The sequence below is a fragment of the Gossypium hirsutum genome, chromosome D08 (assembly GCF_007990345.1).
Source record: "Gossypium hirsutum isolate 1008001.06 chromosome D08, Gossypium_hirsutum_v2.1, whole genome shotgun sequence".
Lineage (NCBI taxonomy): Eukaryota > Viridiplantae > Streptophyta > Magnoliopsida > Malvales > Malvaceae > Gossypium > Gossypium hirsutum.
In genome coordinates this window covers 49,844,954-49,868,018 of record NC_053444.1, presented here as the reverse complement: position 1 = coordinate 49,868,018, position 23,065 = coordinate 49,844,954, and the positions used below count along the sequence as shown (strand labels likewise).

The 23,065-nt window shown below is 32.7% G+C and overlaps 4 protein-coding genes across 4 annotated transcripts; 3 read left to right on the top strand and 1 right to left on the bottom strand.

Annotated features, from left to right (window-relative positions):
- The first annotated feature begins 1,341 nt into the window (after nucleotides 1-1,341).
- Nucleotides 1,342-5,707, top strand: LOC107900267 (uncharacterized protein At5g41620-like). The gene is made up of 4 exons (XM_041100040.1): nucleotides 1,342-1,560; nucleotides 4,497-4,548; nucleotides 4,750-5,276; nucleotides 5,339-5,707. The coding sequence occupies exons 1-4, from the start codon at nucleotides 1,342-1,344 to the stop codon at nucleotides 5,705-5,707; spliced, it is 1,167 nt and encodes a 388-aa protein (XP_040955974.1).
- A 4,460-nt stretch (nucleotides 5,708-10,167) lies between these two features.
- On the top strand, nucleotides 10,168-11,592 carry LOC107900933 (eukaryotic translation initiation factor 1A). The gene has a single exon (XM_016826720.2). It carries the CDS (start codon nucleotides 10,991-10,993, stop codon nucleotides 11,426-11,428), a length of 438 nt encoding a protein of 145 aa, XP_016682209.1. The 5' UTR covers nucleotides 10,168-10,990; the 3' UTR covers nucleotides 11,429-11,592.
- Nucleotides 11,593-12,512: 920 nt separating this feature from the next.
- Nucleotides 12,513-14,653, bottom strand: LOC107900934 (protein CURVATURE THYLAKOID 1A, chloroplastic). Its single transcript, XM_016826721.2, has 5 exons — nucleotides 14,128-14,653; nucleotides 13,448-13,536; nucleotides 13,248-13,355; nucleotides 13,091-13,162; nucleotides 12,513-12,732 (listed from the first exon to the last, which is right to left on the bottom strand). Exons 1-5 carry the CDS (start codon nucleotides 14,282-14,284, stop codon nucleotides 12,667-12,669), a joined length of 492 nt encoding a protein of 163 aa, XP_016682210.1. The 5' UTR covers nucleotides 14,285-14,653; the 3' UTR covers nucleotides 12,513-12,666.
- Nucleotides 14,654-20,064: 5,411 nt separating this feature from the next.
- Nucleotides 20,065-20,538, top strand: LOC121220351 (secreted RxLR effector protein 161-like). The gene has a single exon (XM_041100039.1). It carries the CDS (start codon nucleotides 20,065-20,067, stop codon nucleotides 20,536-20,538), a length of 474 nt encoding a protein of 157 aa, XP_040955973.1.
- The last annotated feature ends 2,527 nt before the right edge of the window (nucleotides 20,539-23,065 follow it).

Below are 23,065 nucleotides of genomic sequence, written 5' to 3'. Positions count from 1 at the left end.
ATGTAGATTATTCATTTCTTTTTCTTTTATCTTCTAACAAATAAAATTAAGCAAACAATAAAATTGATCTAAATCTTCTTGGATATTCTCAAGCAAAGTTGATTGAAAGTCGAGCATGGATGAACCAAAGAGAGAAATGGAGCATGAAACCAAACTGGTTTGGGTAAAGTTGAGAGTAAGTCTCGTATGGTGGTTGTTTTACTCATTGAGTGTATAGAGCTTGTTTGAAGAATCCGTGAAACAACTTGGTTTTGAGAGGGCAAGAATGTTGTAGGTAAGGTAGATAAGGTGGTTGTGGGGATTGGTTAGGAGGTTGAGGAAATGGTCTCGGGAAACTTTGTTGAGGGTGGACTGCCGTAAGCCACGACTGGCGAGGTCTTTGAGTGAGGCGAGCTTGTAGACTAGGTCATTGAGAGATCCAAATTGATTCGTTAAAACGATGATGGACGAGGAGGGCTTGTACTTGTGGGGTGAGAACATGCAAAGCAAGTTTTATTTTGGTTTCAACTTTTGCCTTTTCTTTTATTTCATAAACATAAAAAAGTTTTAACAAATGGAAAATGTAGAAAAGCTACATTAAAAGAAATGGATAAGGGAGGAAAACTGAAGCAGAAGCGGAAGAGAATGGAAAATAAAGAGAAAAAGAAAAAGAAAGTTAAAAGAACGTAAAGTAAAAAAATTAAATTGCTCAAAACAAAAAAAAATACAGGGACCAATTGCATAATTTAACCTAAAAATTTTATTCGAAATGATGATTTAACGTGGCACATCAGTTTACATTATACCGTTAACGGTAATTAACAGTTCAGTAATTAAAATGTTACAACACGATAACCTAAATAACTAAAATATAACACGAGACAAACAAAAGTTAACCCTACAAAAATATTTCAACTCTCACTTCTTTTTAAAATTTTTGCTTTAAATTTTTAATTGATATAAATAAATCATGGTACTGGTACCCACCTATTATAAATATAATTTGAATCTATAATGAATGTGAATTTATGGGTGAATATTGAATGTAATTAAGGTAGGAGTTACACCTTAGTATTTAATAATTATATTAAACCTTCGAAATCAAATTGAAAACTTTATGAATATTGTTTTCCCTTTCTTAAAACTTTAACTGGTTAATTTCCATTATTTATATTTACAAATCTAAGTTAAAGCTTCAATGCCCAATAATAAATAAGGGAATCCAAAGTCCATTAATGGTTGGAAAAAAGAAAAAAAAAGGAAACAGAGAAACAAACAGCCCACAAATAGCTATGAGAATGAGTTGATACAATGAGATGAAGAATAATGAAAAAATAGAAAAAAGGAGAGAAGCAAAAATCAATGGCGAAAAAGGTGAGAATGGGGAGGATGATGGTAGGGAAAAGAGCTGGCCCCTCTACTCCATCAACGCCGTGGCCACATTTTGACTCCACCCAACACTTGACTCCTCCTCCTGTTTCCGCTAGAACACTCTGTGTCAACCTTTGGCAACTTCAACCTCTTTCCCCACCCCCATTATGCCTAAACTGCCTCCCAACCTTCGCCCTCACCATGTTCAGTGTAGAAGCCCAAATTTACCCGGGCCCGCACCAATACCCACCTAAACTAACCCAATTACAACTCAAACCTAATCAGCCCAATTATCAAAACCCTAGCAGCCCACTAAGCCCAAAACATGAAACCCTAGTCTCTGCCTCTAGCGCCGCGCCCCTAACCTCAGCCACCTACCCTCTGCTCCACCTGCTCTCTGTCACCACTACCGCAGCACGTCTCCAACCTGCAAACAATAAAAGTAGAAACAGACAACACAAGAAAAAAAAGATATTTTTCTTTTCATTTTTCGGTTATAAAGCCGAAACAGATTGTAAAGTAAAGGGGGGAGTTTTTTTTATCACTGTAAAAGAGGGTTCTTTTTCTTTTCTTTCATATAACACATTCACAGAAATAAAAGCAAAAAAAAAAATCAAAGGTGATTTCCAAGTTTTGTTTCTGATTTCAACCTTTCCTTTTTATTTTTATCACTGTTTTTACTTTTTATTTTTATTTAACGAAAATATAAAAAAAAAAGAGAAAACTCACTGTCGCGGAGTTTCAAACGCCGATCCGGCGCTTCGTCGGCCGTCGGAGGTGGTGGCGGTGAGGTGAGCGCAACGGTGGCGCTAAGAGAACCCAAGGGTCGGGTTTTTGAGAGAAAAAGAAAGGTTTTGGATTTTTTTTTTAAATCTGGTGGCTGAAATAGGGATTTTGGGAAAATTTGGGTTTAAATACCTTGAAGAAAACGACGCCATTTTGCCCTTAGGGGTCAGGTGACAAAACGACGCCGTTTTGGCCCTGACCCGCGTGTGACCCGACCCATTACCAGGACGATCCGCGTGTTTTGTGACTAGGGTATAATTACTACCCTAGTCCTTCCGCTTTGTTAATATTTTTTAATCAAGTTTTACATTTTTAAATTTTACCCCATAATTTTCTGAGATTTCAGTTCGGTCCCTATTCGAACGACGTCGTTTTGGAGGAGAAGGGAAAATTTCCCTTTCGGTCCCTCCATGTTATTCGCGCGTTCAGGGTAGTCCTTCCTTTTATTTTTTATTATTAATTCGCCCCGAAACTTCATCCTTAGGTTCAATTTAATCCTTTTTCTATTTTTTATTTCGAATTTGCCCGTTATTTTCGTTTTTATTTCGATTTAGTCCATGTTTTAGCAATTTTATTATTATTATTATTAATAGTAGTTTCATTTTCCTTTTATTTATTCGTTACTATTGTGTTAATATATATATATTAATTAGTTTTATATTATTTTAGCTTTATTTTTATTCCATATACATATATGCATATGCACGCACATTTTTTTTAGCTTATTTTTATATACATACAAACGCATTCTTTTATATTTTATAATTTATATATTTATGTCTATATACATCTGTATACCTTTTTATTATTTTCTTATATCATATACGTACATACATGTATCTTTTATATTTATAATTTCCAAAATATGTATATATACACATATTTTTTAAAATGCATACTTGCTCGTACATACAAACTTTTTATAATGTACATACTTATATTCTATATATATTTTTGTATTTTATAACTTATATATATATATGTATAAATACTTATATTTTTATATTTTATAATTCATATGTGTATATCTTTTATTTATTTTCTTCATTTATTTATTTATTTACATGTCCGTTATTATTATTTATTATGCTTTAGAATTTTAATTTGTTTATTGCTCGTTATTGTACATATGTGATTGATTTTATTTATATACATGTGACTTCTTATTTATTTATCTTTTGTTTTTGCTTGTATTATTTTTACTTACATCATTATCATTGTTATTCCATTACACCCATTTTTATTTAGATTTTAAGAAAGAAATTTTAAAAATATAAGTAATATTCGGTATTTTGGATCTTCGAGAGAATCGAACCCTAACGTATTAGGTTCCGACTTTCTTCGTTGAACTTAAATAATCGAGATTACTCTTTTAAAAATGATAAAAAGCTTGTTATCGGGAATTCAATACGTTGTGTCCTAACGCATTGGGTGTAATGCGTTGTTTTCTCGAAACGAGGATTTTTCGAAATAAATGTAATATTCAATGTTTAATATTTTGATAAATTGTGCCCTAACGTATTGGGTTGCGATTTTTTCATTTGATTTAATCAATTGAATATTCTTTTAAACTTCATTACACGAATCTTTTCAAACTCAAGTTTTAAACGATATCGAGAATTAAAAAAGGATCGTGTCCTAACTTACTGGTCGTGATCCCTTTTTAACCTAAGATAGTTAAATATTTTTTTAAATAAGCATTTTTCATTCGCGTATCGGGAATTCAAGATATTGTGTCCTAACTTACTGGATATGATTTTTTTTCTCGAATAACGTGAAATATGCCCCTTTTCTTGAAAATTTTCAACGTTTTGATATAATGATCGTATTTTTAAAATTCTTCAAAGTTCTCAATTTTCGACATTAAGACATTAAGTAATCAACTAGGTACCAATTTTGGGCGTATCGAGGGTGCTAATCCTTCCTCGTGCGTAACCGACTCCCGAACCCATTTTTCTGAATTTCGTGGACCAAACTTGTTGTGTCAATAAAATCAAACCGTTTATTAAAAACAACCACTTTTCGAGGTAATCCAATCACACCTCATAAAAAAAGGATTGGTGGCGACTCCCGTTTTCGTTTCATTTTTCAAAACCCAAATCGACCCCGTTTTTCATCCAAAAAAATGGTGTCAACATTCAGGATAAGGGTTTTCATGCTGATGCTTATCATCCTCTTCATCAGGTTGGCACTCGCTTTCTTTCTTTATGAGTAAAGACCAAATAGAAAAGCGTTTTGTTGTTTTTAAAAGTTTCAAGCTTTTTTGTTTGAAGTTTTACTAATGGTTCTTCGGGCATATGTTTTCACTTTGATGTGAATCCGAGGCTTTGCTTAATGTTTTACCCTGAATATCATGCCAGCCAAGTAGCTTGAGGAGGCATAATGCAGCATCAGTTGAAAGAAGTGGGCACGGTTTTTTAAGCCCTGTATCCCCATCAGTGGTCAACATCTATCCCCACTAATCTCTATATAATTATCTGTTTCGTTTTCCCTTTTTTAATGATTATCAAATCATATTACTTTACTGCAAATGTATTGGCTGATATGTTTATATTTTGATTTCTCTGCAGGTGGCATCTTATAACCCTGCAATCACGTAATGTACTTCTTTAGGAGGATCTGGTTATAGGCTTAAGACATCATCGGAGTTACTCAAGGTGTTCGACCGAATCTGGGCACTCGAAGAACAGCATGTGTCCAACATGTCATTGGTTAAGGCTTTGAAAACAGAAATCGATAGTTCTCGGGCTCGGATCAAAGTGTTGCAGCAAGACAAACTTGTTATGAAGAACAAGGAGAAAGATAGAATCGAAGTTGCCATTCAATCACTAAGTGATGAGAGGAAGTTAAGAAAGCAATCCGAAAGCTTGCACCGCAAGCTAGCTCAAGAACACTCCGAGGTAAAATCATGTTTCGCCAATGCATTGAAAGAGCTCGAGAGAGAAAGGAAAGCACGAATTCTAATGGAGGATCTGTGTGATGAATTTGCTAGAGGAATAAGAGAATATGAAGAGGAGGTTCAATGCATAAAGCAGAAACATGGGGTCGATGGGGAAAACCATGACCGGCTAATTCTCCATGTTTCAGAGGCATGGCTTGATGAGCGGATGCAACTGAAGCCTGCAGAAAAGGATACGATTGTTGATAAGTTAAGACTCGATATGCAAACTTTTGTGGAAGCTAAATGCTTGATCGAATCGAGAGAATAGGTGACCTTAAGGAGAACGGCTCACGCATACATTCTTTAGAGTCCTTTCCATTAAACGAAGCTGTTAGTGATGGAGACAAACACCGTTATGAACTTAATAAAACCGCAAAGTTAAGGTCTCGGGAAGGCAGCAAGGGCCGTAAACTGCATCGTTTGCGAGGGAAAGTCGATGACAAGGTTCACCCCGAGAATGGATTCAAGGAAGATTCACGCGTTACTCAATCAGTAGACAATGGCCAAGCTAGTCCTGTTCAACAATGGGTATCGAAGTTGAAACATCCGGAGTTGGGAAAATCCGATTCTTCTCTGAAACTGCCAAAAGAATCCATTGAAAGCAAAATCACTAGAAAAGGCCAGAAATAGTTTCAATTCAAAGATTGTTTCTAGAATTGCCTTATTACAATTATTTTCATCTCTCAAATGATAGCCAACATTTGTGCTAGTTTCACACTAAATTATTAGATATACGTTCAGTGCAGCATCTATTAAACCAACTCTGATTAGTACATATGTTTGCTTTTTGACTGTGAAATATGTTTTGATTTGGATGGCCGACGTGAGTGATCGCATTATCTACATAAGCGTACTTTCATAGCCATTAAACAAAGCCAAAAGCAGTTCAGAATATGAACATGATGTTTGTGTATGTATATAAAAAAACCCAGAATCCAATTGAAAAGGAAGGACTTTACCTTACCCAGAAATGACCCCAGCATCCACCATAACACTTTTTTTTTTTTTAAATAGCATTGGTGCTTTAAATCCATTATTGATGAAGTGAAAGGGGAGCACCTTCATAGTTAGCTGCTTAATAAAATTGCTTGGACTGGTAACGAAATTAAAAATATTATGGCACCTGAACCTTTTTTTCTTCCAAGCGATTTGTCTAACATTATTGTTCATCTTTATATGTAGTGGACCATTCTGGAAAGCAACCAGCTGCTAAAGAATATATTTTACTATGGACATGGTGATGAATATTCATTCTGTTCTAATCCGTAGTGATTGAAACAACAATTTACCATTTAATTTAATTTATTCATGTAAATAAATTAAGGAATGTAAAGCAGTCATCTCGGTTGAAGAGGAAAATTACTCTCAAAAATTCTACTAATCATAATTAGGGTTAAGGAAAAAATTCCAATCAATTCAAATTAAGGATGTTATTTATATTTAACTTGTAGTTAATTTTAATTTTTTTTATGATTTGAAAATAAATATTTTATATTTAAAATAATAAAAATAACTTATATTTCCTATATAAAAAATTATTTTTAAAAAATATAATATAAAAATTATTGATTATTTTTAATTCACTTGAACAATTATATACTTTAAAATTACTTATTATAAAAATTTTAAAACTTTATTAAATAATATCTAAAAGAAATAAAAAAAATTGTCAAAATAAATAATATAAAAAAACTAAAATCAATAAATAATTCAAAAAAAAAACCCTAAAAAAACAATCGAATCAAACATATCGTAATTCATAATTAAGAAGTAAATTATAGCAAAAGAAAAAAAAGGTCACGCCGACCAATAAGAATAAGTTATCATGATTAAAAAGATACCGCATTATCACTACATATAATTCCGTCTTAATTAATTCAAAATAATAATAATTTCGCCTTAATCAATTCATGGACAAGAAAATCTCTTATATTCCTCCCCCATGATTTGTGTGTAAATTAATAATTGGACGGCCCAGATTGCTTCTTATTCCTCATGTTTAGGTCTATAAAAGGAACCCCAATTATCCCTTTACTCTCACAATCTTCTACAGATATAGCACTTACTGTTGTTGAAGGTTTAGACGGGGCTCTCTGAACTCCAAACCTAAAGGGAAATGACGGTAGGCTACGGCTGCTAGTTCATGGATGCCCTTGGATGCGTAAAAATGGGCTCGAGGGGTTCGCAGCTGAGGGTTTGCATGAACTAGGAGACGTTGTTGCCTTCATCTTTTTGGTATTGGAGTGAAGGGAGCTCCGTTTTCTTCTTTCTTTAAAACACTCCATATACGAGTAAGAAACTTGAAAATCCACTCCAACTACATTGTATTGCATTGAGTCAACTCAAAAGGTTTTTATTCTTGTTTTATTTATTAACCACCTAAGCAAGAACTAATCAAACAGTATTTCTATTCTTTATTTATTTTACTAATAAGCTTAATTTAATTTTAATTTTGTAAAGAATTGATGATGTGTTGCATATAAATTGTAGTAGCTGACCAGCTCAACAAATATTAATAATTGACACCATGAAAATGAAAAATTGGCATCAAGTTTTGGACTTTCTTTTTTATCTAAATGATGTTGCTTAAAATATGCGTCTAAGTCCTGTAAATTTATTTTTAAATTTAAAAATGTAACTCTATTTATTAATATGGTTAATTATTTTTAAAATTTTAACTCCTTATAATCTCATTTGATTATTAAGTTTTTTTTTTCAAAATATTGCACTTGTGAATTTAATGGAATAATTTTAAAAATGTTAATTATTAGACTTAAATTTTTAAAGGCTTAATATATCATTTGACACCTAAGCTTGATAGTTTTTTTAATGTGGTACTTATATTTGAAAAAAGTTTTATGTTTTCGGGTAAACTATACTTGTGGTCACCCAACTATTGATAAGTTTATTTTTTAGTTGCCTAACCATAAAAAGTTACAAAATAGTATTCAATAATTCGTTTTTTTCCACCAGTCGTTAAATAGTTAATAGAAAGATGATGTGATAGCTTTTAAAATTGACATAATAGTAACTTTAACCCTTAACATTTATACATTGTGTTAATTTAGCCTTAATTTTAAAAAAAATTAACCCTTAATGTTTACACATTGTGTAATTTTAAAAGTTTGTTGAGTTATCAATGGGGCTACCACTTATATTTTGCATCAAACATTATGGGTAAAGAAGTAACGCAAACTGGAGAGTTAAATCAACTAAATGTGATTAGTGAGGTACATCTCAAACAATTTTCTAGTTTTTTACATTAGCGCTTAACATTGATTTAGCAATGACACAAAGGCCTTTTCAGAGTTTAGAAGTAGATAAGTCGAGTGTCTTATAAACTAGAATTAGTGACAATATTCAAGGTTAACCCAATGTTCAATGTGGGCATGCCAAAGCCTTTCTGTGAACATCAAGGGGATCTCAATCAAGGTCACAATAAGGGTAAGTAAGAGTGGACTCTTCGACTGAGATGTATAAAGGGGAAAAACAGTGTGAGTTAGATATAAGTTGGGGCAAATGTTTCAAGGGAGGGAACTACCTGACAAAGTGACTAGTTGGGAATTAGTTGAGGCATTGTGACAGTTCCGAGATGAGTTCAACCATCATTTTTTCGAGTACGTGACAAGGGCGTCGCAAGAATGGGTGGAGGAGAATGTCACAGGCAACAAATCAAAGCTCGTGACTAGTGGACACAAAATTGCCTAATGAGGTCAACTAATCAATTTGAGCTCATTTAACCCACTTTTGGAATGGTCTGATTCGTGAAACATAAAGAGATGCTCATTTACTTTGAAGCCTTGATGGCCTAGTGAAACACTCTAGAAAATTAGAGTTACCAATGTAAATATTGTAATTCTAAAGGGATAAGATTGTATGGTGTTTAAATCCTTTAAGATTCTTATATTGTAAATAGACATTAATCTTAGTAGTTGATGTAATTTAGATTGTATAATTGGATCGAAGGAGCTCAACTAAAAATAGAAGTCTTCCTCCTCATTTGTAATCATCCCATTGAAGAGTAATCAAATACTTTGAGAGCATTTATTAAAATATTTGGTGTGCATTTGTTTTCTTGTGTCATTTTCTATCCATTTGTTGTTTCTTTGCTTGAGAGTTGCTTTTGCTAATTTATTTGTGAATTCTCACTTTTTAAGAGTTAGGCTAACTTAGGTGAATTTGAAACAAAGTTATTGCCTAAGACTGTATGGTTTGTTAGACTAAAGTTCTATCCCTATAACATAAACTTCAACTTTGAAAACTTTTGTTCAAAATCTTACCCATTTTTTAAACGGACAAATTAACATATAAAAATAAAAAGTAAAAATAATTTAGTTGGTAAATTATGCAAGTGAGCGACTTCTCTATTATAAATATGAGATTAAAATATGTTATAGGTTCTTATACTATTCACAAATTTAGAATTTAATCCTTATATTTTTATTTATTGGAATTTAGTTTTTTATTTTTTAAAATTTAAAATTAAGGTCCAATCGTTAACATTGTTAATTTTTTTGTTAAATTTGTTTGTGTGACATTTTGAAATAAAAAAGAGATACTCACTTAGTAATAAAGTAACTAAAAAAATAACATCGTAATAAACTTGAATTTAGCAAAAATAATTTAAATAGTGTTAATAGTTGAACATAGATTTTGAAATTTAAAAAATAGAGAAACTAAATTCTAAAAATAAAATTATAAGATTAAATTTTAATTTTATGAAGAGTAGAAGATTTTAACTAAATAGAAACAAAGATAAAAATTGAGGGCATTCTAAATATTATTGATCAAGAAAGAAGAGGAAAAATTAAAGCAAACCGCGTTAAAAAAATCGAAACCCAATCAGATTGCGCCACTCGTTTTTCTATTATAAATAGTATAACTTTTATTAAATATATACATAACCTTAAATAAAAATAAATATATGAAAATTTCGAAAATCCAAAAAAAATATAATTAAAATTTTTTAATTAAAAAAAAGATTGATCTGGTAATTGTTCATCCTCAATTTCATCATCTCAACACCAAAAAATTGAAACCCACTAATTCCATTAAATAATTAAATGTTTTAAATTAAAAAATCCAAAAAATTACGGGTTCATCTTCTATTTCTACTTCTTCATTACAACTCATTACTTCATTCCTCATCACCATTATCACTAACAGCAACCCCCTACCTTTTTTTTCTTTTGAACGAACAACAAATCCCTTACCACCCTTTCAAGTTCAACATCTACAACAAACCCCATACAATTCCCAAACCCAGGCAAAATCAACATTTAAAATGGGTTTAGTTTCAGATTCTTTTAAGGTAGTTTGGAGTTTGGTTGGAAGATTCAAACGGTGGAATGAATATTTAAGGGCAGACGAGCAATATACCGAAAATGGGGGTTGATCCGACGGTGGAAGAGAGAGATCGGAGAAAGTTAGCTTGCAAATTTTATTTTGATGAAACCGATTTCAGATTTAGAACATGAAAAAACGAACTTCGAGTTTTAGAGAGAGGGCAGAGCATTTTGGTTCTTGAGAGAAAAGGGCAGAAGAAGTAATGATAAAAAATATAAAATTAAATAATTTCTTTTTTTATTTGTTGTTTAAAAAATTTATTTAACAAAACCCCAAAAATACGTGTCTAAATCTGATTGGGCATCTAATTTTTTTTAAACGCCGTTTGGCATTTGTAGTGGAAATCTTAACAGAAGTAAAGTTGAGGTACCGATATGGGATCAACAAAACTTTAGGTATCAATGTGGGAAAATGGGAATAGTTTGGGGGCTAAAACGTGAATAAAGCCAAAAATTATTGAAAAGAAAAAGAAGAATCTTCAAATTAAAATTAAAAATAGAAAAACGAGTTAGGGTTTACTTTTCCATCTGAAGAAGGGGGAAGAGCAATCTTTGCGAAGAACCAAAGATGCCGAAGAACAAAGGAAAGGGAGGAAAGAACCGTAAGAGGGGAAAGAACGAGGCCGATGACGAGAAACGTGAGCTTATCTTCAAAGAAGATGGCCAAGAATACGCCCAAGTCTCACGCATGTTGGGTAACGGCCGCTGCGAAGCTATGTGCATCGACGGCACCAAGCGCCTCTGCCACATCCGGGGGAAGATGCACAAGAAGGTCTGGATCGCCGCCGGCGACATCATCCTCGTCGGCCTTAGGGATTATCAAGATGACAAGGCTGACGTCATCTTGAAATACATGCCCGATGAAGCAAGGCTTCTCAAAGCTTACGGTGAGCTACCCGAGAATACCAGGTTGAATGAAGGGATTGCTGGCGGCATTGATGAGGAAGATGATGGTGCAGGCGATGATTACATCGAGTTCGAGGATGAGGACATCGATAAGATTTAAATTTCTCTTCTCTTTTTTGTCATTTTTGAATTTATTTTAAGATATGGTGGTGATATTTGGCGTATGGTCATGCTTTATTAAGCACAATGGATGCTGGATTTATGTTATTACACATGGATTTACCTTTTATTATGTTAATGGCATTGTTTTCTCTTTAAATTTGACATGGGTTTTCATATTTTGTCCTCATTTCTGAATATTGCAATTTAGTATGGGTTGATTTTTGAGTTTGGCTGGCGGATTTTGTTTTATTTGCTTTCATGTTATCATTTTCTTTTGAGAATTAGTTAAGATTTTGATTATGGTTGTGGTCTGAGTCCTTTATTCCATTGGGGAGTTCTATTTGATTGCAGGGTGGCTTTGATTTCAAAGTTTTGTGGGAATATTATGGTTTTGATTTCAATGTTTTCTTCTTTGTGTTAGATTTTTATTGTTGTATGAAAATTGAAGAAAATTGGTTTCTGGCTTTTTGTAGCCAGAACCATTGCTGTTACTGGAAGGCATTAATTACCATTGTTTGACCATAACCAAGATGATAGGTGACAATTTCATGTATTATGGTCTATGTTATGTTTATTAGGATTAGGTGGTGAGTGCCGGATATGGGTATACTCAGTTGTTTTGAAAATTTTTCATATATTTAGAGGATCCTATTCCTAATATCAATGTCCAAATATGCGTTGGATATGGTTACTTTTGGGGGGGGGGGATGCAGAGTTGTGTGCTGATGTGAGTCTCAAGTATGATATCAATCTGGGTATTGAATGTGGTGGCAGCTGGTTAATATTAATTAGCTATGAATGTTATATATTGGTTCCTCTACCTCTAGAAAGCTTCTCCAGCTTTAGAATGACATTCAGGTGACTCCTCTGTTGTATAGGAAAAGAGTTGCAATTTAACTATGGTTTCTTGAGAGATATTAAGAAGTGTTGGCAATTTGCATGCTCGAATTTGTTGCTTTGTTTCTGCACAGTTGATGAACCTTGACATGATAAAAGGGCGAGTCAATGTACATTTTAATGGAAGAAATGGGATATCTCTGCACTAAACATGGCATTTATATGTAGTAGGAAAACTAGAGGCATGCGCATAAAATTGACAAGTTTTATTCCAGGAACAGGGGAAATATAAAGGTGACAAGAATTCATACAAGGAATCCCTACAATTACAGGATAAAGATGTCTCTTTTACAGGATACAAGAAGGCCAGATTAGCATGCCATTGCCAATCCTGTACATCTATTCAGTTCCAGCAATCTTCTTCTTCAGTGCCTCAATATCCGTAGCTAGTTCTTTCCTGCTTGACTGAGGTAATACGCATGTTGTTAGCACACGGCTTTTAGTGTTCATATATATGATCGGATACTATAGTCTGATAACCAATTTGATTTTAATCGTAAATTAATCCACCCTTTTAAGTTGAACACCACCTCTAATATATAAGCTAGATTTAAGAGTTCAAAGTGAGCACTTGCAACTAAAAAATGCTGATTCAAAACCATCAAATACATCATTGTCTCTTCATGCATTTGTAAATTTCCCTTTAGAGTTATCAAGTTGAACAATTTGCAAGTGTTTAAATGATGTGGCTCACCCATAAAGAACTCGGATTATTCCACACACAAAATTCATGGGACGTTATATTTTTTGACTGAAATCTTACCTTGAAGAGAAGGTATCTATAGACAAACCATCCTGAATATCCGAGTCCAACCAACTCCATTATCTTTGGAAGCTGATAAGCACAGAAATGCATTGATTTCAGATAGGATTAGCATATAAAACAAGTTAGAAAGTGTAGCATGAAGAGTTTCACTTACCAAAGGCACTGAGTTAATGGCACTAACAAGAATAGATGATAGCCAAACGGCAACTATTGCCCCACCACCATAAAGAAGAACCGTGGTCTTGTTCTCAACTTTATCCCACTAGAAAACCACGAAAAAAGCCAAGTCAGGCACTCAGTTCAGCAAGTTAAAAGAGCAAGAAATTGATTATGTGCAGGCCACCATTTTCGCACCTTTTCTTTCAAGTCATCAAAAAGCTCCCCGGTATCGACAGAGGTGTCCTCTGTTGCTTTTGTTTGGAGAAAAGGAAACCTCCGGGATTCTGTACCCAAAACAACAGGGTAAATAGAAGGCCAAGGAATACGTAGCTCAAAGTCTTTCTAAGAAATGCATATACTATGACAGAGAACCAAATAAAAACTATTTGTTGTTGTGGCATTATAAAGGAAGAGCGCTATATATTAGACCACTTCATAGTTGTTTTACCTATCTATTCATGTTATACGAACATGTCCGACATTCATCCAGAGTTGTTACTTGCATTCTATCCCATACTTGAATTGGCACCAATTCATCCCCATTTGAAATTTGGGGTCCCAACTGCCATATGATCGTCCAAAAGATTGACCCATTTTTATCAGACAAAGCCTCCATAATTAGTTTACTGCAACTACTCTTAACACGTGTGATTGTCACCACTCTAACGTTTCTGATCCTACACCCACCACCAATGATTTCATTTCCCAAAAAACCAGTCTCAATTCCGAATATGGTGTTTGGAAGAACCGGATATAAAAGTGAACTCTTAACTTATATGACCATTAAGCTTTCATTTTCATTCAATAAAATCAAACAAAAGGAAGAGCAGGCAAGTGAAGTGAGGCGTTAAAAGGGGGAATGTTAACAGCAGTACCTGGAGTTAGCTTAACGGACGAGGAAAAGGAAGAGGTGGAAACGCGAGGAGGGAGAGGCGGCAAGGCGGAACAGCGGGTTGTTCTAACGGCTGCAGGAACACGAGGAATCAACACGGCGGTGGCCGACATGGAAGCTGATGCTGCTGCTGCCGCCATTTTTTCCTCAAAAATTAATTATTGCTATTTCTGAGATAGATAAGCGCCCTCTTGAACGCTACAAATCCTATCCTTTCCTTTCCTTTTGCTGCCTTATTTCACAGTAGTATTCTTCCTTGCTTTCAAAAAAAAAAAAAAGAAAAAGCTCTTCTTAAAAAAATTTCGTTTTCTAATTTATTTTTGTCTGAATTTTTGAATTACCTAAAAGTAATAATAAAAAAATGGTATTATTAGTGTGGGTGACGTTTTGGTGGCAGACGAATGGAGTGATGGACAGGTGGATAAGATTTTTGAAGGAGGATTAGGATTGGTTGGTTCCCTATCTATATGCAATCCATGTTTTGAGGAATAAGGGGTCATAGCCCACTAGCTACACCTCTTAAATGGGCGGGTTATCACGACTTTGATTATTGTTAAAAACTTTCACTCAGTTTACTCGAGGTATATTAATTTTTCTATAAATCAAGGTCTTTTTTTTATATAAAATTATAATTTAACTTTTATCGAAAATTTACCATTTATTTTGAAAGCCGTTAAAAAATATTCATCATTTTATTTTAAAGATGTTTTTTTAGTTTAGTTAAATAAAATTGTTCAATTCTGGTTTTGTTAAAATATGAATTTTAATACTATGATTGGATTCTTTTTAATGTGAGGGTAATACTACGATTCATGAGGGAGGAACCAATTGGGCATGCCTTTTTAGAATTCTTGCTTGGCGCATATGAAGTAATCACAATCTTTTTATTTTTCAAGGATAATTTTGGAGCCCAAGTGACATAGTCAAAATTTCGTATAGTTGGGCCATATAATTCTTTTCGGCCTTTAATACGAAAATGGTTGGTTGCCACGATTTATCCTATGAAGAACATGTTAGAAAATATGGACATCACATATATAATAAGGATAATTACATGCTATTATTATTTACTATCATGATAGGTTAGTTCAAATTAAAAGTGATCTAATTTAGTTAATGTTTTATTGGGCTTTAATTATTAAATAAAGTATGAGTCAAATATGTGTAGATACTCTAGTAATTGAGTTCTAATCAAATTCTAATTAATGATGCGCTAATTAAGAATTAGAACTAATATGACAATATTATAAATATTAGGGTTATGGTCTCCAAATTATATACAAGATATCTTTTCTAATATCTCATCCTTAAGAAAGAGAGAGCAAATATTATCTCAATTTCTTGTGTGCTAATTTGAAAAATCAAATTCCCAGATCTGGAAAAACTTCAAGGATTTTAAGGATTAGGTATGTTTCCACATCTAATTTTATTCTTGTTTTGTTCTTAATGATTTGACATGACAAGATCCTGATTTATGATTTATTAAGTTTTATATCATATCTTAATTCATAATTCTAACAAGTGGCATTCAAGCCTCGAGCATATCAAATAATTGGGAATTGATTAAGGTTCTTCATTTGAATGATTGATTCATGAAATTTTATGGGTTTTATATTTCGTATATATATGTTGATCTTTGAAGGTTTATATTAAAGTCTTTTTTTTTTAGATTTTGATTATATTGAATTCATATTAAAATTTTAGGGTTTTATTTTAATTTTTAATTTAGGTGATTTTCAAATTGATGAATTTAATTATAAAGTTTGAAATATTTTACTTCAGTGAATAATCATGTTAAATTCAAAAAAAAAAATTCATTCTTCGTAGTCCTATGTTTCAATTTCTATTAAATGAATAAATAAACCTATACGACATTTAGTTAAAAAATAAATGGAAAAGAAGTTCACAGTTTCGTATATTTCATTTATATATAAATATATAATATATGCATGTTTTGATTGGTTTAATGCCTCTTGTTTTGGAAAATTATATAAATATATATGATTATCTTTTAATTTGATTGAAAGATGAAATTACGGTAAATATTTTGAAACAAATAAATTCAGATTTTGGCTTTTAATTAAGGATGTCTAATATTTTAAATAGATTAGTTGAAACAAAATGTCGCCAAAGTGACCTCTTTTGTGTAGATTAGTTTATTTGAAATATCAAGATGATTATATGTTTTTGTGATTCATGCGTTTATTGATTGACCCGAAGGTAAGTTAATATTTGACAGAATTTCAATGACATCTGTGGTGATAAATGTGTGACAATTATAATGTATTTTATGTGAGCAATAAGTTAGTCCAAAGATTAATTAATTGTTTGACATTATTTATTGTCAATATTTGATTGCTACAACAAGAGTATCACTTACTATTAATATTACTGTCTAAAGACTTGATATTAATGTTCTGCTTGGTATCTTGAGATGGGATTAGCCATTATCTTGAATTTATTGTTTCCTTATGAATATTTATGTGACCTTGTTTTTATTTGTTCTACATTCAACTAATTCATATTCTGCTACCACAATATCTGCTAATATAAATTCTATACCCATGCTTAATGGGACTAATTTTAAGGAATGGAAAAGACACTTATAGTGCTTGCATGTATAGACATAGACCTTGCATTAAAGGATGAACAACCTGCACCTCTCACTGCGGAAAGCACCCCTGATGTTAAGAGGGATCTTGAGAGGTGGGATCGTTCAAATTGCATGAGTCTAATGATCATGAAACACAGCATTCTAGAAGCCTTTAGAGGTACAGAATCTGAAGAGATTACTCAAGTCAAAGGTTTCCTTGATGAAATTGAGAAATGTTTTGCTAAAAATGATAAAATTGAGATGACATCACTTCTTACTTCTTTGATGTCTATGAAGTATAAGGGTCAAGGAAACGTAAGGGAGTACATTATGGAGATGTTACATATTGCTTCAAGACTTAAGGCACTTAAGATAGAGCTTTCTGAGGAATTACTTGTTCTTATGGTTTTGGTATCGCTTTCTGCACATTTTAATCAATTTAAAATTAGTTATAACTGTCAAAAGGAAAAATGGACTCTAAATGAGATCATTTCTCATTGTGTTCAAGAGGAAGAAAGGTTGAAGCGTGATAAGTCTGAAAATGCTCATTTGGCCAATACCCCTAAAGACAAAGGTAAAAAAAGGAAAATATCAGAATGAAACTGCTAAGGGTTCAGCTAAAAAAAAAACAATAGCAAGCTATAGAGATTTGTTTCTTTTGTAACAAGTTTGGACACGTAAAGAAAGATTGTACCAAATATCATGCTTGGCATGCAAAGAAATGTATAATTCTTAATTTCGTCTGTTCTGAGATTAATTTAGCTTTAGTACCTAGAAACACTTGGTGGATAGATTTTGGTGCTACTACTCACATAAGTGTTTCTATGCAGGTTTACTTGAGTTACCGAAAGTCAAGTGATGGTGAAAGACATATCTTCGTGGGCGATGGAAAATCGGTAGAAGTGGAAACGATTGAGCGTTTTAGGTTGTTATTAGGAACTGATTTTTATTTGGATTTAAAAGACACTTTATTGTATTGTCTTTTAGACGGAATTTAGTTTATGTTTCTTCGTTGGACGAATTTAGATATTATTGTTCATTTGGAAACAATCAATTTAATTTGTCTTTAAATTTAAATGTTGTTGGAACTAGTTATTTAAATACTTATGACAACCTTTATTTGCTAGAAACAATTACATTCTATAATGAAACCTTGCATGTGGAATCACATGGTATTAAACGCAAATTAAATAAGGAAAATTCAGCATCATTATGGCATAAGCGCTTAGGTCATATATCAAAAGTTAGAGTTGAACGCCTTGTGTCTGATGGTATTTTAGAGTGTTTTAACTTCACAGACTTTGATGTCTGTGTCGATTGCATTTAAGGAAAACAGACCAAAACCAAGAGATTGGGTGCCAACAGATCTTCGAACGTTTTAGAATTAATTCATACAGATATTTGTTGGTCATTCCCTACAGTATCTTGGAATGGTCAACAATATTTCATAACATTCATAGACGATTACTCACGTTATGGGCACCTATATCTCATTCATGAGAAATCTCAGTCTCTGGACGTGTTCAAAGCTTATAAAGCTGAAGTTGAGAATCAACTCAACAAAAGGATTAAAAATGTCAGATTTGATTGTGGTGGTGAGTACTACGGTAGATATGATGGCTCAAGTGAACAATGTCCAGAACCATTTGTGAAATTCCTAGAAGAATGCGGCATTTGTCCCACAGTACACCATGCTAGGATCACCGAGTATGAATAGTGTAGCTGAAAGACGAAACATGACTCATAAGGATATGGTAAGGATCATGGTTGCTCGTTCTACCTTACTTGAGTCCCTCTTGGGGGAAGCATTAAAGACATCAACTTACATTTTGAATAAAGTACCTAATAAAATAGTTGCAAAAACACCTTATGAGCTTTGGACAGGTCAAAAGCCTAGTCTAAAGCACTTTCACATTTGGGGATGTCCAGCTGAGGCAACGCCTTATAGGCCATATGAAAAGAAATTAGACTCCAAAATAGTGAGTAGCTACTTTATTAGTTATTCTGAGCAATTTAGGGGCTATAAGTTTTATGATCCCATAATGAAGAATATTTTTGAAACGGGAACAAGAACATTTTTTGAGAATGTTGAGTTTAAGGGGAGAAATAAGGTTAGAGACATTATTTTTGAGGAGGAATTGGATTCTAACTCAGTTCCTACTATCACTTTTGACAATGTTCAAGTTCTCATACCTATCATTGATCAAGAAGTGAATCCAGAACCTCAACAAGACAATGTTGAACAACTCCCTATTCAAGATGAGGTAATTATTTCAGAAGAACAAACTCAACAACCTCAAGAACAAGTGCCATTAAGGAGGTCCACAAGAGAAAGGAGAAATGCTATTCTAGATGATTATGTTGTATTTCTCCAAGAATATGAGGATGATAATATGATGGAAGATGATCCAATCAACTTTTTATCAGGCCATGAAAAATTTTAATTCCCAAAAGTGGATTGATGCCTTGAAAGATGAGTATAAGTCTATGCAAGAAAATAAAGTTTGGGAACTTGTCCCATTACCTGAAAGTGCAAAACTAATTGGTTGTAAATAGATATTTAAAACCAAGAGGGATGCAAATGGTAATGTGGAGAGGCATAAGGCGCGTCTTGTAGCTAAAGGATATACTAAGAAAGAATGCATTAATTTTACAGAGACTTTCTCTCCAGTTTCATCGAAAGACTCTTTCAAGATAATCATGGCGCTTGTTGCTCATTTTGATCTTGAGTTACATCAGATGGATGTTAAGACTGTGTTTCTTAATGGCGACATTGAAGAAATAATTTATATAGTACAACCAAAAAATTTTGAATCGGAAGACTCAAAGAATATAGTTTGCAAATTGACAAAATCCATCTATGGACTCAAACAAGCTTCCCGTCAATAGTACCACAAGTTTTATCAAATAATTATTTTGTTCGATTTTGAGATGAATATTGTTGATGATTGTGTGTATCACAAATTCAATGGGAGTAATTACATATTTCTGGTTCTATATGTCGATGACATTTTGCTTGCCGCTAATAATATAGGCTTATTGTACGAATTAAGAGATTTTTATTTAAGCATTTTGAAATGAAAAATCTTGGGACGCCTATTTTGTTTTAGGAATTTAGATACATTAAGATCGATCTCAAGGTATACTTGGATTATCACAAAAGAGCTATATCGATAAAGTACTCAAAAGGTTTGGCATGCAAAGTTTTAGACCAGGTGACACCCCTGTCGTTAAAGGAGACAAATTTAGTCTTACTCAATGCTCTAAAATTAACCTTGAAATTCAAGAATTGCAAAAGATTCCCATGCATCAGTTGTTGGGAGTTTAATGTATGCTCAAGTATGTACGCGTCCGGATATTACGTACATTGTTGGGATGTTTGACAGATATTTAAGCAACCCTGGTATAGACCATTGGATAGCAGTCAAAAAGGTTATGAGATATCTTCAAAGAACAAAAGATTACATGCTTACTTATAAGATATCAGACCTTTTGGAGGTCGTAGGGTATTCTGCTTCTGATTTCGCTGGGTGCCAAGATAGTAGGAAATCTACATCAAGCTATATTTACTTGTTAGCTGGAGGAGCTATATCTTGGAAAAGTGTCAAACAGACACTTATAGCTTCGTCCACTATGGCAGCAGAGTTTGTAGCATGTTATGAGGAATCAAACCATGGAATATGGTTGCGGAACTTTGTCACAGAGTTACGTATTTTGGAGAATGTAGAAAGACCACTCAAATTATTTTGTGACAATAAATCGGCAGTGTTGTATTCTAATAACAACAAGGGGTTCATCTAAGTCAAAGCATATTAACATAAAGTTCCTAGTTGTGAAAGAAAGAATGCAAAATGGTTAAATATCCATAGAGCACATAGGGACAAACTCCATGATAGCGGATCCGCTCACAAAAGGTTTACCACCCAAGGTCTTTCATGAGCACACTGCTCACATGAGTGTTACATTGTTTGAGGATATCATGATTTAGTGGGAGTTTATATTTTATTTATTTTATTTTTGTTTTCAGACATTTATGTATTTAGTTATTTTCTGATCAGAAATAAAGTATTTAGTTTATTCACTCTGTTTGTTATTTTGATACTGACCTTACTTGAGTTTAAAGAGGACCAGTTGGAAATAGACATGTTTAGATCATATTGCATGTAATTTCCATGCTACACATCTATACTTGATCCATGTCATTTGTTTGTGTTAATATACGTAATCAGAGATGGATTTAGTTACGATATATGTAACAAAAGTCGCCTTGGTTCTATGTTAGCATAATTAATAGATGAGATTATTTGGAATACCTTTTGGATATGATAGTAAAATTTTTGAGCTCATAAGGTTATATAATGACATGTAATTATAGAATAATTAGTATATATATGTGGTCCAAGTGGGAGATTGTTGGAAAATATGGACATCACATATATAATAAGAATAATTACATGTTATTATTATTTACTATCATGATAGGTTAGCCCAAATTAAAAGTGATCTAATTTGGTTAATGTTTTATTGGGATTTAATTATTAAATAAAGTATGGGTCAAATATGTGCAGATACTCTAGTAATTGAGTTCTAATCAAATTCTAATTAATGATGGGCTAATTAGCAATTAGAACTGATATGACAATGTTATAAATATTAGGGTTATGGTCCCCAAATTATATACAATATATCTTTTCTAATATCCCATCCTTAGGAAAGAGAGAGCAAATATTCTTTGGATTTCTTGTGTGCTAATTTGGAAGATCAAATCCCCATGATTCGGAAAAAAATTCAAGGAATTCATGGATTCAGGTACGCTTCCGCATCTAGTTTTATTATTGTTTTGTTCTTGATGATTTGACATGATAAGATCCTGATTTATGATTTATTAAGTTTTATATTATATCTTAATTTATGATTCTAGCAGAATGGTCATCGGGAAAGCGACTTTTCTTCAACATTGACGGTGTAGTGCAATTGGAGTCAAGAAATGCAGCCTCTAGGGGAGTAATCCGTGATGAAAATGGCGATTGGCTCTCTGGGTATAACATATACCTATGGAAGTGCTAGATTTTTTATGCTGAATTTTGGGGAATTTTGGAGGGACTCAAGCTTAGCCAACGTCTGGGCCATGATAAGATTATAATTCAATCTGAAAATCTGGAGGTTGTTAAAGCAATTCAAAGAAGCATCTCCACCACTTCGAATTCAGTCCTGATTAGACGAATCCATAATATTTTGTTACAAGAAGATCAGTGGATCTTGCATTACATCCCTAGAGAGTGAAATCAAGTTGTAGATTTTTTAGCCAAACTAGCTTTGGCTAAAAGAGAAGAATTATAGCTCTTTGATCTTCCCTCTACGGCAGTACTAGATTTTCTGGAAACATATAAGATAAGGAGTGTTTTTTCTTTTCAGAATATTTCTATGTAATTAGTTAGGAAATGTTATTTTACCACAAAAAAAAATATGAATTTTAAATTTTACAAGTTTTATCATATTTATAATTGGTTAATTCAAATTTGTGCAAATCCTCTCATAATTTTTTTAAGAAATATATATTAATTTTATTTAATATTTAGTAATTATTGATATACATTCCTTTTTCTATTAATATTGAGATATTGTTGCCTTGGGTCGTTTGAGCAGTGCCTGCTTGATAGCATCAACAGTAGTCCCAACCCAAGAAGACGTTGGTTCATCAGTGTGGGTCAACTATCCAAATGACCCTAAATTTGAGCTTTGCTGCATTGCCCAAAGGGTTCACTAACAAGCTGCGCGCCCACTGAACCACAGACAGACCGTAACCATGTTCTACTCCAAACTCTCAAATAAATGTTTGTTCAACTTAACATCTCAAAATCTCTAAGTTGCAATCTTAGCTTGTCTATGTTAGGTTTCTAACATGATAATATGCAAAGGAATCTCTTTGTGATTAACAATTGTTTTTCTTGAAGGGGATAATGGTTAAAGTTAATTAATTTTCTATTTTCAACCTATAGTTTTTATGGTTGTAAATTCTATTTTGATACCATCCGCTTCAATACTAAATTGAAACAACAAATTTTAGGTTTTGTCCCGGTACAAATTATGGTGTACCGGTCAATATCAAAAAATAATTTTAAAATATATTTAGATTTAGATTTAATTTAAATTTAAATTTAAAATTTTTTGTTATTTATTTTGAATTTGTTTAATTATGGATTGTTATATGCATAGTATGAGATGATTTTCTTGTTTAATTTATGAAATAAATTTCATCTTTGTTTGATAATTAATTATATCGTGAAGCTTATTAAATAATATTTTATATTATTACGAGTATTTTATA

Excerpts from the sequence above, each read along its gene's own strand:
- LOC107900267 (XM_041100040.1), top strand. The coding sequence starts at position 1,342 with ATGGCGAAAAAGGTGAGAATGGGGAGGATGATGGTAGGGAAAAGAGCT. Across the intron at positions 1,561-4,496 it reads TCGCCCTCACCATGTTCAGT|CCAAGTAGCTTGAGGAGGCA; the intron begins GTAGAAGCCCAA and ends ATATCATGCCAG. Across the intron at positions 5,277-5,338 it reads CTGCAGAAAAGGATACGATT|AGAATAGGTGACCTTAAGGA; the intron begins GTTGATAAGTTA and ends GATCGAATCGAG.
- LOC107900933 (XM_016826720.2), top strand. The coding sequence starts at position 10,991 with ATGCCGAAGAACAAAGGAAAGGGAGGAAAGAACCGTAAGAGGGGAAAG.
- LOC107900934 (XM_016826721.2), bottom strand. The coding sequence starts at position 14,284 with ATGGCGGCAGCAGCAGCATCAGCTTCCATGTCGGCCACCGCCGTGTTG. Across the intron at positions 13,356-13,447 it reads TTGATGACTTGAAAGAAAAG|TGGGATAAAGTTGAGAACAA; the intron begins GTGCGAAAATGG and ends GTGGTTTTCTAG. Across the intron at positions 12,733-13,090 it reads ATAGATACCTTCTCTTCAAG|TCAAGCAGGAAAGAACTAGC; the intron begins GTAAGATTTCAG and ends GTATTACCTCAG.
- LOC121220351 (XM_041100039.1), top strand. The coding sequence starts at position 20,065 with ATGTATGCTCAAGTATGTACGCGTCCGGATATTACGTACATTGTTGGG.